Source organism: Schistocerca gregaria, chromosome 3 (genome assembly GCF_023897955.1).
Source record: "Schistocerca gregaria isolate iqSchGreg1 chromosome 3, iqSchGreg1.2, whole genome shotgun sequence".
In the NCBI taxonomy this organism is placed as follows: Eukaryota; Metazoa; Arthropoda; class Insecta; order Orthoptera; family Acrididae; genus Schistocerca; species Schistocerca gregaria.
Window position 1 is genome coordinate 306,230,698 of NC_064922.1, and position 14,287 is coordinate 306,244,984.

General features: G+C 38.3%; 1 protein-coding gene across 2 annotated transcripts in view; it reads left to right on the top strand.

Annotated features, from left to right (window-relative positions):
- The window catches only part of LOC126355192 (glutathione hydrolase-like YwrD proenzyme), a 141,510-nt gene that overhangs the window by 87,104 nt on the left and 40,119 nt on the right, over nucleotides 1–14,287 (top strand). For both annotated transcript variants that reach the window (XM_050005420.1, XM_050005419.1), the window contains exon 7: nucleotides 10,670–10,841. In XM_050005420.1, coding sequence (XP_049861377.1) covers nucleotides 10,670–10,841 — 172 coding nt within the window. The remainder of the gene's footprint in view (nucleotides 1–10,669; nucleotides 10,842–14,287) is intronic.

Below are 14,287 nucleotides of genomic sequence, written 5' to 3' on the forward strand. Positions count from 1 at the left end.
TGTATTATGTACTTTATTATTCATGATACATAACTAATTCTTTTTTATTAGGAAGCTATCTATAGTCATTTGTTTCTGATGACACTTGAACACTTGGTGGAAATGCGACACAGCATTATTGTCAAATAAATTTGTAATGAGCATAGTCACTGCTTTATTGGGGTGATGATTTTCAATGTAAGATGCAACCAATTCCCATGCTTTCAGCATTTCTCTTATTGCACTAGAAGATTGCTGCTTTGCTGTTACTACTACTACCACCACCACCACCACTTCCACCTCCTCCTCCTCCTCCTCCTCCTCCTCCGAACTCCTCTCCACAGATTCCTGCCCTGAAACACACTGCAACTCCATAAGCTCTTCAGTGGTCATTTCTTGGCTGTGATCTTCCACAAGCTCCTCAATATCATTGTTATCCACTTCTAGTTCCATTCTCTTGGCCAAAGACACAATCTCATTCACTACAGGCTCCACAGGTACTGACTCAAATGCCTCAGAGTCACATTCGACAATGCACTCTGGCCAAAGCTTCTTCCAAGCAGTATTGAGAGTTCTCTTAGTAACCACTTCCTATGCCTTTTTGATCATCCTGACACAGGCAACAATGTTGAAGTGATATTTCCAACACTCTAAAAGAGTGAGATTGGTAGATTCTGTCCGCTTAGAGCAATGCTTGGAGAATGCTTTAGTATAGAGCTTCTTAAAGTTAGAAATAATCTGCTGGTCCATAGACTGGAGTAATAGAGTAGTGTTTTGGGGGCAGAAATTGGATCTTAACAAATTGAAATTCTCCGAGGAGTGGTCTTGTAGGCCTGGAAAATGGGCAGGAGAGTTGCCCATAACAAGCAAGACATGGAGTGGCAGATTAATCTCAAGCAAATATATTTTCTTTGAATGACAAAACACTTCATTGATCCAATCACGAAAAACATCAAGTGTCACCCAAGCCTTGTTGTTGGACCTCCACATCACATTTAACCTGCTCCTCTGGACTTTACACTTCCTGAAGGCTCATGGAGTTTCTGTATGGCAAACATGCAACAGTTTAATTTTCAAATCACAGTTTGCATTGGCACAGTGTGAGAACGTCTTTCTTTGGCTTGTGACTGGGCAATGCTTTATCCTCTGCTGTTGTAAAGGTATGTTTTGACACATTTTTCCAGAATACACATGTCTTTGTCACAATTAAAAACCTGTGGTGGCAGATAATTCAGAATCTATGAGCATCTTGAAGTTGCTGATAAAGTTCTCAACTGCCTTTTAGTTGGAGCTGGCTGCTTCATCATACCTCACAATGCTATGGATGCCAGTTCTTCTCTTAAACTTCTGGCACCACCCACAGCTTCCCTTAAAATCTTCTTTGGCCGCTGATGATCCTGGCGTCTTCTTAACAAGATCGACAAAACTCATTCTCTCTCACCTTCTTACAAATGATGTTGTCATTAATAGTGTCACCTGCCAATTCATTCAATCATATAAGGAGCAACCTGTTGACATCATTCAGCATATGAAACTGTTATTTAGATACTCTACTCACTCTCCTTGAAGCATCTATCTCCTTAATCTTGTCCTTGTTCTTGAGGATGGTGCAAGTATTTGATGCAGACTGGTTGTATGTGCATGTTAACTCAGCAATGCTCACACTACAGTCACATTTTTAAAAGATTTTACATTTTATTTCTAAAATCATTTTCTTTCTCTTATGGTCATCTTCTTGTGACTTTATCTTTGGGGTCATTTCCATGAAAGTCATTGAAATTTGCACACAAAAAACACTCTGTAAACACAAGTTGAGAAATGAAATGTTGAGTGGCTAGAGCCTCCTGTTGGGTACACCGGTCGCTTGTTGCAAGTCTTTTGAGCTGATGCCACTTTGGCAACTTGCGTGTTGATTGGGATGAAATGATGATGAAGACAACAAAACACCCAGTCTCTGAGAGGAGAAAATCTCCAACCCAGCTGAGAACTGAACCCAGGCCCCTTTTCACAGCATTTGGTCTCACTGACCACTCAGTTATCGAGGCAGACACAAGTTGAGAAAAATGTATGACTTTTTGCTGCACTAAGATGGTAGCAGGAAAAGCGCTAAACCCAGAATGCAGTATGTACTAAAGACACTGTTCATGTGTTGCTACTGACAACAAAAGGTTGTGGACTATCACTATAGATGAAACTGAGGACTGAAAGAAGGTTGAATTACTCCTCCTTCTAGAAAATTTAAACCAGTTTCCTCTACTGTAGACTGCAAGCAATAAGGTTTGTGATATGGTTTCTGGGTTATAGGGCTACCGTCACCCATATAAATCTCAGAGTACATTCAGGAGATTCCTGGAAGTTGTTTCTTTTTTTTTTCTCAGACAAATCACAAATTCAAGTACAATGGAGTATAGCACATACTGATCGGCATGACATGGATGCTTGAATTTTTCCTTTTTTTTAAAATTCTACTTTCAAAGGAATGGTAACTGAGATGGAATTTATGAAAGCTGTTTTTTCAGGGGTTGTTCATCTACATCTACCCCATACTCTGTAGGCCACAAAATGGTGCACAGTGGAGGGTACTTCTGGTACCACTAACTAACCCCCCCCCCCCCCCCCCCTCCTCCATCACACTAACAAATGGTGCATGGGGAGAATGAGTGTCTGTAAGCCTCTGTGTTAGCTCTGGCTTCTCAAATTTTCTCATCATTGTCTTTTTGCGAGATGTATGTGGGAGGAGTAATGTATTGTCTGACTCTTCCCAGAAAGTGCTCTCTTGAAAGTTTGATAGTAAACCTCTTCATTATGCACAATGCATCTCTTGCAGCATCTGTCACTGGAGTTTGTTGACCATCTCTGTAATACTCTCATGCAGGCTAAATGATCTTGTGACAATATGTGCTGCTCCTCATCGGATCCCCATTACCTCTTCTATGCCTTCTACTTGCTAAGGATTCCAGACTGATGAACAATATTCAAGAAACAGATGAACAAGTGCCATGTAAGCCACTTCCTTTCTGGGTGAGTTACATTTCCTGAAGATTCTATTTATTAATTCCAGTCTAGCACTTCATTTTGCTGCTATTTGTTTCATATGTTCATTCCACTTAAGGTCACTCTACATATTTTATGGTAGATACTGTTTCCAGAAATTTGTCATCAGTAGTATCGTTGTATAGCAGTTGATTTCTTTTCCTATGTATGTGCTATATGTTACACTTATTTATATTCAGGGTCAACTACCAGAGTCTGCACCACTTATCAATCCTCTACAGGTCATTCTGCAAATTGATAGAGTCTTCTGGTATTGCTACATCCTTCTAGACAACAATAACATCTGTGACAGTTTTAATGCTTTTCTGATGCTTTCTACTAAATCATTTATATACATTGTAAACAGAAATGGTCCTATCACAATTCTTTGGGATACTCTGCCTGTAAGGAAGTCTTGTATCCAGTCACAAATCTGGTCCAATACTCTGTAAGCTCATATTTTTTCACTAAATGGCAGTGTGGGATAGTGTCAAATGCCTTCTTAAGCACAATTGTCTACAACACTATGGGCCTCATGAGGAACAGAGCAAGCTGAGTTTCACAAGAGCCCTGTTTGTGGAACTCATGTTGATTTTTATAGAGGAGATTTTCAGTCTCCAGAAACGTCATAATACTAAGCACAAAATATAATTCTACAACAAATTGATGTCAATGATATAATGCTATAATTATGTGCATCTGACCTATTACCCTCCTTGAAAATGGGAATGACCTACACTTTTTTTCCTGTCACCAAGATCTTTCCACAGAGAGCCTAAATTACTTAGTGATATTGCTGAGCCTTTCGTTTGACAATAGTAGTTGCCTGGTATTCACTACTCAGGGAGTTCTGTACTGGCTCAGACAACCCCCTCACATGAGTACTCCCTAGAGAAGGACTTCCTTGAACTTGTTAACCATCCAACTACTGCCCTTGTCTTATCAGTGTGTTCCTGAACTCTTTGGGTTCTCTGCACAGTTTTGTATACACTCCTGAGAAGTGAAGCTTTTGGAGGCATCAGGACTGAAGATAGCAGAGTTTTTGAAACTCATAACTGGTCTGGCTGGTTTGATCACAGTCAAGTTATCTACCCGATTATTAACTTTCAACAAACCCAGGACAGAATTTACTAATTATTAACATTGCTGCTGCCAACCACAGCTCTCAGCCATACTAATTCTTCCTTTGCTAGTAGAAGATGAACTTTAAGTTTTATAATTGGCTACTCTTTTTCCATTAAGCAATAGGTACAGCTATTAGAGTGCCAAAGGCTAGACATATCTCTATCCAAGTTGGTAGCTTCACAGCATCCAGCATGGAAAAAGCATATGCTGTTTTCATACTTGGAGGGAGTAATTTTCCTGCCTTGCCAGTTTTATTTTTAAATAAAAACTTTATTTTTTTATTTAGAGATTATATTATTTTTCCCTGTCAGCCATTATCAAGCTACATCATAGTAACATGTTTGTAATTAATATAGAATGACGCCTTCCACCCATCAATGTGAAGGAAGCAACATGTGTTGGTATCCCTAATAAGGATTTCACACAGCCATAGTAGTTAAGGGCACAACCATCTCAGATCATAAATCCACATGTGAAAAGGAAAAGATGTGGCCCTTATGTGGGTTTTGTCACAGTGCTATCATACAACACATTAAATTATTAGTGTAACTATTTAAAATTAAAACACAAATTGTGTGGTCAGCACCTAAAATCAGATCTTGATAAGATTTCAAAGTGGTGCAAAGACTGGCAATTTGCTTTTAAACTAGTAATAAATAAAAATGGCAACCAAAATTTTACTGAACTGCCAAAAAGTAACACTAGTAGAAATTATGACACTTTCAAGTCATTGACCACCAAATTTGAAGGTTAAGTAATGGAAAATACAGGATGGAACATGACAATATTATGAAAAGAATAGTTGCTACTCACCAAAGCAGAGATGCTGAGTCACAGAAAAGCATGATAAAAAGATTATCGGAAAGTTAGCTTTTAGCCAACAAGGCCTTTGTCAGTTTCATGATTACTTCCTCTCAATGCCAGAAGACATTAATCCATTCATAAACAATCAAATTCAGTTGCATCATATTTACTGTTACATACACTGCCTGTGACTTAGAGAAAGCTTTTGAAAATGGTGACTGGAATACTCTCTTTCAAATTCTGAAGGTGGCAGGGGTAAAATACAGGGAGTGAAAAGTATTTATAATTTGTACAGAAACCAGAAGGCAGTTATAAGAGTCGAGGGACATGAAAGGGAAGCAGTGGTTGGGAAGGGAGATAGACAGGGTTGTAGCCTATCCCCAATGTTATTCAACCTGTGTATTGAGCAAGCAGTAAAGGAAACAAACGAAAAATTCAGAGTAGGAATTAAAATACATGGAGAAGAGATAAAAACTTTGAGGTTCGCCGATGACATTGTAATTCTGTCAGAGACAGCAAAGGACCTGGAAGAGCAGTTGAACAGAATGGACAGTGGCTGGAAAGGAGGATATAAGATGAACATCAAAAAAAGCAAAACGAGGCTAATGAAATGTAGTCGAATTAAATCAGGTGATGCTGCGGGAATTAGATTAGCAAATAAGACACTTAAAGTAGTAAATGAGTTTTGCTGTTTGGGGAGCAAAATAACTGATGATGGTCAAAGTAGAGAGGACATAAAATGTAGACTGGCAATTGCAAGGAAAGCATTTCTGAAGAGGAAAAATTTGTTAACACCGAGAATAGATTTAAAAGTCAGGAATTCGTTTCTGAAAGTATTTGTATGGAGTGTAGCCATGTATGGAAGTGAAACGTGGACGATAAATAGTATCGACAAGAAGAGAATAGAAGCTTTCGAAATGTGATGCTACAGAAGAATGCTGAAGATTAGATGGGTAGATGAGGAGGTATTGAATAGATTTGGAGAGAAGAGAAATTTGTAGCACAACTTGACTAGAAGAAGGGATCGGTTGATAGGGCATATTCTAAGGCACTATGGGCTCTCCAATTTGGTATTGGAGGGCAGTGTGGAGGTTAAAAATTGTAGAGGGAGACCAAGAGATTCAGAAGGATGTAGGTTGCAGCAGGTACTGGGAGATGAAGAAGCTTGCACAGGATAGAGTAGCATGTAGAGCTGCATCAAACTAGTCTCTGAACTGAAGACCACAACAACAACAACAACAACAACAACACTAACAGACATTAATTTAAAAAATACATGCCCGAAGGAGATTGCTAAATTCATCAGATCAAAAAATAGTTGAAATTCTGTTCTGTTGAAATTCTGTTCACCAGTCAAAAACATTAGAGCAGAGAGGGCTGTGAAGAAGACATCAGCCAATTGCACACTTACAGACCCCTCTCCAGGATGACAACATGACGGCAGTGTTGACTGGCCATGTCCCTGTTCTACAGAAGCATCAAGACCAGTAACCTGGATAAAAGCATCCACAGTATTACTTCACTTGTATTGGAATCATTATATTGAAAGACATTGATTATATTGCATGTCACACTTTGTTTGTGTCACATCATTGTAAATTCTCAAAGTTAAGTATTGTCATTTGTCTTATTGTAATAAAAACTCATCAATATGATTTGACTAAATTGTTGTCTAGTAATCCAAGAAAGCAAGTTTCCTAGGAGCCCCATATTTGAAGAATAGGCAGGATACAACAAATTCTACTGGGTAGGATGGTGTTTCTACCAGAATATTAAAATCTTTAGCTTACTTGATTGGGTTACTCTTAATCAATCTTTGTGATCAATCAATGACTCAAGCTGTATTATGCGCTTTTCTATAAAACTGGAGATAAGGAAATCACCTCTAATCACAGATTGTTTCAATCCTTCCATTCTTCTCAAAAGTGTTTGAGAAAGTGGCCTATGATACTATACCGACTCATTCAGATGAGCAAATATGGTTAACTGCCTCTCGCTTTGGTTTTTCTAAAGGTATTGCCACAAAGAATGTGATACAATACCTTACAAACAGTGTCTTCACGAACCTAAACAACAAAAATTATCATGCTGGTGTATTCTGTGTTGCCATCATTAATTTTGGGCATTACTGTAACAAAAGCAGCTCCATTGCAACAGTATGTTGAGCAAGCAGGCAGGTGCAGAGATGCTGGTATATGATTTCATAAATGAACCTGTTTACCTACCACCAGGTGAGCTGGGCTGAGCCATGCACTCTCAGCAACATCATAGAAACTACAAATCAGCTTGAGGGGTGTTTCCACATGATTATTCTGTGAAGGCATTGACCTCTACATGCCTAGAAGCAGCATATCAGCACAACAAATGTGCCATTAACCACTATTAATACCCTCTGTTTCTAGTACAGTTATACACAGTCCAGCAGCATCTTTCACAATGGCGGGACCATGCAAGTCTTCACTGCATTATGGGCCAACTAACAGCTGACCCCAGTCCGTGCAGCCATCTCCTCCAGACTAATTTATGGGGTTGTGGACTTGGAGCAGTACAATGGACAAGCCATTTCCAGACTCTAGAGCAGTATATGAACTCCTGCTCTGGAGGGCAGTGGTTCATGGCCAGGATGGTACCACCACCAACCACCAGCACCAGATCAAGCTTCTCTTCCAGTAGCAGTGGGACTTTACTAGAATGTTAGTGGATGTTTTTGTCACTGGCACTATTTGCTCATAGCCATACCGTGCAAGTGGGACATGCATGGCTGAGTGAGCAAATAATGCCATCAGTATGGGATGTGGACATCACCCACCCCACACACAAGAAATGGCAGACCATGTCTATGGCATCACAACACTTCAGTCATCATAAAAACTGAATAAAGAATGTTTACATTGCACTCAAGTTTCTCTAGCCATCACTGCCAACCCCCACTGCTCAAAATCCCACCACTCTACCTCCTATGTACCACTCATGTGGGGATCATGTTGATAAGATTGGAATAATTACTGAATGCACAGAGGCATGCAGACTATCATTCTCCCCATGCTCCAGACATGAAATGAAACAGGAAGAAACCCTATTAACTACCACAATGGGTTATATCCTCTGCTATACATCTCACAGTGATCTGCAAAGGATAGATGTATATGTAAATGTAGATATGTAATCATAGTAAAAGGACAGAAATAATTTTCATGCTGACTCGGCCCTCTTCTGCAGTGTTCAGAATGAAGCTATGCATTCTGGTGCAAAAGTATTCAGCAGCTCACATCAACCAATAAAATGAGAATCATAACCACATCAAAAGGAAATTATAAATGTACCTCATTAGCCACTCTTTTTATAAATTTGAATTCAAGGAATGAAAAATTATGTTAACTACAAGGAAAGTAACTGCACACTGTAAAGTATCACTGCCATGTAGCATGAGGTGTAGGTAACTACTGTCTTCTATTTAATATAAATTGGGAGCTAGTAGCTTTTCCAAAGCACCATGAAATGCAAGGCATAGGATACTTTCCCATGTATCAGTTATTAGGAAGTCTTTCCATTCCATTCATTTGCTGTGTTGGTTCAAATAGTACTTGACTACAAAATTAGTGAAAAGTTCTTAAAGCTGTCACTTTCTCTACTGTCCCTTTTTCCCCCCAAGGTAAGTCTTTCTGCTCCCGGGACTGGAATGACTCCTTACCCTCTCCCTTAAAACCCACATCCTTTCATCTTTCCCTCTCCTTCCCTCTTTCCTGATGAAGTAACCATGGGTTGCGAAAGCTTGAAATTTGTGTGTGTGTTTGTGTTTGTTATTGTTTCTATCAACATACCAACACTTTTGTTTTTAGATATATTTATAGACCTAGATAGATTTTATAGATTTAAAATGCTATGAATAACAAGATGATATATGACAGTATTTACCTGTTGATGATTTGCGTATTTCACTTGTACCAAGGTTGTTGTTGTTGTGGTCTTCAGTCCTGAGACTGGTTTGATGCAGCTCTCCATGCTACTCTATCTTGTGCAAGCTTCATCATCTCCCAATACCTACTGCAACCTAAATCCTTCTGAAGGTTATGTAACTATAATTATTTTGCATTTGTAAAAAATATTTAAAAAAAACATAGTTGACACTAAAATACGATAGGCATGCCCTATGCTAAGTAAATTAACACTCAGTTGGTACACAGAGGAGAGGGCAGAGGAAGCAAATTAAATAAGGAGGGAGATGTGGTACTATAAATAGAATTTGACAGGGCACTGAAAAACTTAAGATGAAGCAAAGTAGACAATATTTCCTCAGAATTAATAAGAACTTTGAGATAATGGACAACCAATCATGTAAAAACTACGCCAATGCATTTTTATCCAGATGCTTTCTGAGTTTTTGTTGTTTTCAGTGGGATAAACTGATGCTACAGCATTCACCTTTGACACACTGGCGTAGAAGGTGTCACAAAATGAGCCAAGTGTAAAATCCATACATTTTACACTTTTATAACATGTATAATCTGACTTGAAGTATTTCCCTTGTCTTTGAGTGTCAGATAAATTCACTCTGAAATTGTAGATCCTAACATTTTACATAAAATTGAAACTGCTTTTCAGTTGATGGACTCAAAACTCAATGGTGTGGCATGATATATTGAATATATTTTGAAACACTGAGACCTGTAAAAAACTTGTGTTACAGCATTATCTGTAATCTACATTTGTGCATTGTACAATTTTTGCACTAGTATCCTCATTTAGACAACTGTTCCCCTCAATTTCAGTGCCTGTCTACGTGAAGAAAGGTACATTTTCGTAAAACTTTTTGGAGGTTACATTGTTATACATTACACATTTTATAGAAAACTGCTAGTTGCAAGACACAGGTTTGCATTACAACAATATTATGAAAAAGACAGTTGCTACTCACCATATAGCAGAATCCTGAGTCGCAGATAGGCACAACAAAAAGACTGTCACAAATAAACTTAATCAAAAATGGACAAAATACATACATACACACACACACACACACACACACACACACATGATTGCAGTCATGTGTGTGTGTGTGTGTGTGTGTGTGTGTGTGTGTGTGTGTGTGTGTGTGTGTGTGCGTGTGCGCGCGTGTGTGTGTGTGTGGTCTATTTCTGATGAAAGCCCCATGGCCTTAAGCATTATTTGTGACAGTCTTTTTGTTGTGCCTATCTGCACCACTATACAGTGAGTAGCAACTTTCCTTTTCATAATATTGTTATATTCCATCCTGGATTTTCCATTGTTTGAGTTGTGCATTATAAATATTTTGGCAGCAATATCTACTGTGGAAAATCGTTTTCCCTTAATCAAAATGTAACTATTTACACAATTTGTATAACAATTGCACCTTTTTCACTTTGTTCTAAGGAAGTGTTTGGAAGTACATTGTCACAACTCTTACAAAGTCGACTGCTGCAGTGTAATATTGTGTTCTGCACCTTCTATAAATATCATTTAATGTTACGTTCCCTTTCAGCAGCAGTGTTCATTGCCTCCATTTGTTGCAAATTTCCACTATTTTTTGAGTTTGTTGTCTAAGTTTGTTAGTGATAAAAATCACCAAAAAATAAAATGTTTGAGACTCAAAGTTCCACATAGCTTTTAACAATTTGCGATCATTAAACCTGTTGAAAGGATTTGACAATAAATGTATGCCTCATAACAAGCAACTTTAGTTTTAATTAATTTTTGTTTTTTGTTTCAGCACTGGGACAAGGCTCAGCTGATTACTTTCACCTTCTTATAGAAAGCTTAAAGCTCAGTTTTGCTGATAGCTTATACTATGTGGCTGACCCTGACATTTTATCAGTACCAACTTCAGGCCTTCTACAGAAATCATATGCTGCAGAGAGAAGGAAGCTTATTTCCATGGATACGTAAGTTTTTATGTATACAAGTACATCGAAACTCGCTTTGTGGATTACTTAGATTTCAGCTATAACTTTGTTTCTATAATTTCTACTACCATAAACTTGACAATATAATAATGACAGAAGTGGTTTGGATGAGAACCTAATTTTTTACTGTTTATAATCGAGGAAATGGAAGTAAAATAAGCTAAAACTTTCCCCTAAAGCATTTCACTATCACAGAAGACAAACAATATATGATGAAGATTATCTCTAAGGCAGTGAAAGGTGTTAATCAACAAATACAACATGAGTTACATTTCAAATAAATACACTGTTGTGCCCTGTTTATCAGCACATGTAAAACCTGGAAGTGAAGTATTAACTGCCACTTAGTCTGTATTTAGTATTCCTGGTAGAGCATTGTTTGAAATGATGAAGTGTATGAAGCCTACAATTTGATTGTAATTTTACATTCATTACATAGCTAAGTAATACCAAGAACAATTAATCAAAGCCTGTTAAGAACAAGGTTATTCATACCTTATGGAGATCTGCCTGAGCCTGTCTGTTCCATTTTTAGAACCTCAGCTTGGTTGTGGATGCATAACTGATCCTCTACTTTACCATACATGAAACATAAGGTTTAGTGTGCATTCCTATCTCCAGCCTCTGTAATGAAGCTATTAAATCACTTTAACTTGGTACCAAGGTAGACCCCAATAAAATGTACATGCTAATCCATTTATTTTATTCACATGCACAAACAGTGTAATATTTAGGGAATGACCATTAACATTTATGCATGATGGTAAAGGGTTAGTTTTGCTTGTATAAAATTCCATAATATCAGTCTTTGTGAGATCAACCCTCACGCTGTTTGCTGTGAGACAATAATAGGCTTGCTAAGCTTTCATCATGACTGTGTCTGTTAAGAATGAGTTTATGCAATTGATCAGAATGCCATTCCCAAATGAGATTTTCACTCTGCAGCGGAGTGTGCGCTGATATGAAACTTCCTGCCAGATTAAAACTGTGTGTTGGACCGAGACTTGAACTTGGGACCCGAGTTTGAATCTCGATCTGGCACACAGTTTTAATCTGCTAGGAAGTTTCAGAATGCCATTGGTCAGAATGCATCTGCAAACATTACAGTCGTTTAGTTGTCCTTTAAAGTCACTGGAAAACCATTTATGCAGATTAGCTACCTCAGTGCACTCAGTACCAAACCTGTGGGATCCCACAAGATGTATACCCCCATTCTGAGTTTAGTTATATTCCTGCAAATTTTAAAATTTTGTCAATGTATGGGTTGTTCCATGGAATTTTGGGCAAGTTGCTGGATATCAGTAACTTGCTACCAAGTGGCAGCAAATTACTGGCATCTGGCAGCCTAACCAAAATTTCATGGAAGAATAGTCGTATTCCTATCACACAGTACATCACCATAACCTTCTTCTTTCTGTTAGGAGTGTAGGATGCCAACAATGAAAGAGGGATGGCAATAATACCATAACATTTACTTTCCTCAAGTAGAATTTTTTTATGTACACAATCAAAGACTATGGCAAGGTAACAATGTAACAAGAGGATAATTTTTCTTGCTTCACTCTGCAAGGACTTTATTTTTGACATTTTGTAGTGCTTTCTAAGTGGAGAAACTTCTATTTAGGCCAAACTGAGAGCCAGTTAACAATGCTCAGAAAAATGAGTCAGCGTTCCATCATAGGCTACTTTCCTACAAATTTTTGAAAGATTGGAAGTGAAATGGGTCTGTAATAGAGATAAATTTTGTATCACCATTTTTATATATAGATGTTAATACAATAACCTAAGTCTGTCAGGGAACATGTCCTTAGCCATTTACAGACTACAAAGATGGTTTTAGGATAGCCTGTCTTGTTAGTACTAGATATTAACCACAGCTACATTCAAGACTTGTTGGCTGTCCCTCATGTGTTGTATTATCATGGCTCTTCACCCATACTATCTGATGAACATTTTCAATACACTTACCATTTCTCAGCATTATGTTTTTTTCTGTACTTTGGGTAGACACCAAGGAAGTTAGCAGTATTTATTTATGATTTTTGCTCTATTTAATGCAGTCTGTAAGTGCACTACAATCTAACAGCAAAGCATGAAGTTACAAAATTGACAGTAATCACAGGATGTACATTGAAACATTATTAGTGGTATTTGCAGCAAACCCTTAAGTGGGGAAATCCCATCATCAAAAGCATTGACATTGAAATGCCAATGTAATCATGCACTGAACAATGGAATGGCATATGCTAGATTTACAGAAAACTACAAAATTAGATATGGGTTCACTCAACCTGCTGGCACAAAACTGATTACAAAGGTGATTACTGTAGATTTAAATGTCATCTGTTGGCTTTAAAGTATACAATAACATATGGGAATGAAATGACAGTAGTACTACAACCATACGGATTCTGTGTTACATCACAGCTAACATACATCACAAAACTTCTACAGCAGTTGGCTCTCAGATGCCACAGGTATCAACTGTGCACTCACTGGGGGCACAGCACACTTTCAATGCTTCCATACCAGCCAATGTTTTAATGATTTTTCACAGGTATCATTGTAGTAGGAACAGTACTACTTTTGTATGGTCTAATGTATTATATGAACTTCTTAGTGATTGTACATGTGAAACTAGTATCTGGAAGAATTAAATATTTTAGGGATAAAGATATCAACTCACTGAATAGTAGAGGTGTAGAGTCATTGAGAGGTACACAGACAAGACTGAAAACTTTGGCACACACACACACACACACACACACACACACACACACACACACACACACAGCTACTCTGATACATTTTGCTAACATAGTGATGGGGCTGCAGTTCACTCCAGGTAGCCTTGGGTGTGAGGTTGTGTCAAATGAGGCAGGATAAGAAATTGGAGGTGGAAGTGAAGGCTGTAGAAAGGTGAGTGACAGCTTGGACCTGTACGAGATAATAGTTCTTGAAGGAGAGCAGTCAGTGCAAGGGAATAGGTATGCAACACACAGGCACCAGAACCAGTGAGTTCACACAGCACATCATGATGATGATGATGTGGGTTTGTGGAGTGAGGTGGTGACAGAATAGAGGAAGGGAAGACTGTTGGGAAGACATTGTGAGTGCAGGGGATTAGTGAAGTTTGCAGTCAGGAGATTACATGAAAGAAGGATAAGTTGCAAGCATACCACCCATCTATGTAGTTCAGAAAAGCTAGGCCTGGGGAAAAGATCCAGATGGTACAAGTTATGAAACAGCTATTGAAATTGAGCATATTGAGTTCAGCATCACATCAGCTCTGCTCTACGCCACAGTTCAGCATTGCCCATTCATTGTGGTGGACAAATGGTTAGTGGTCATGCTCACATAAAATGCTATGGATAAGTTGCAGTAGATTTTATAGATAACATGACTGGTTTCATAGATAGACCTGC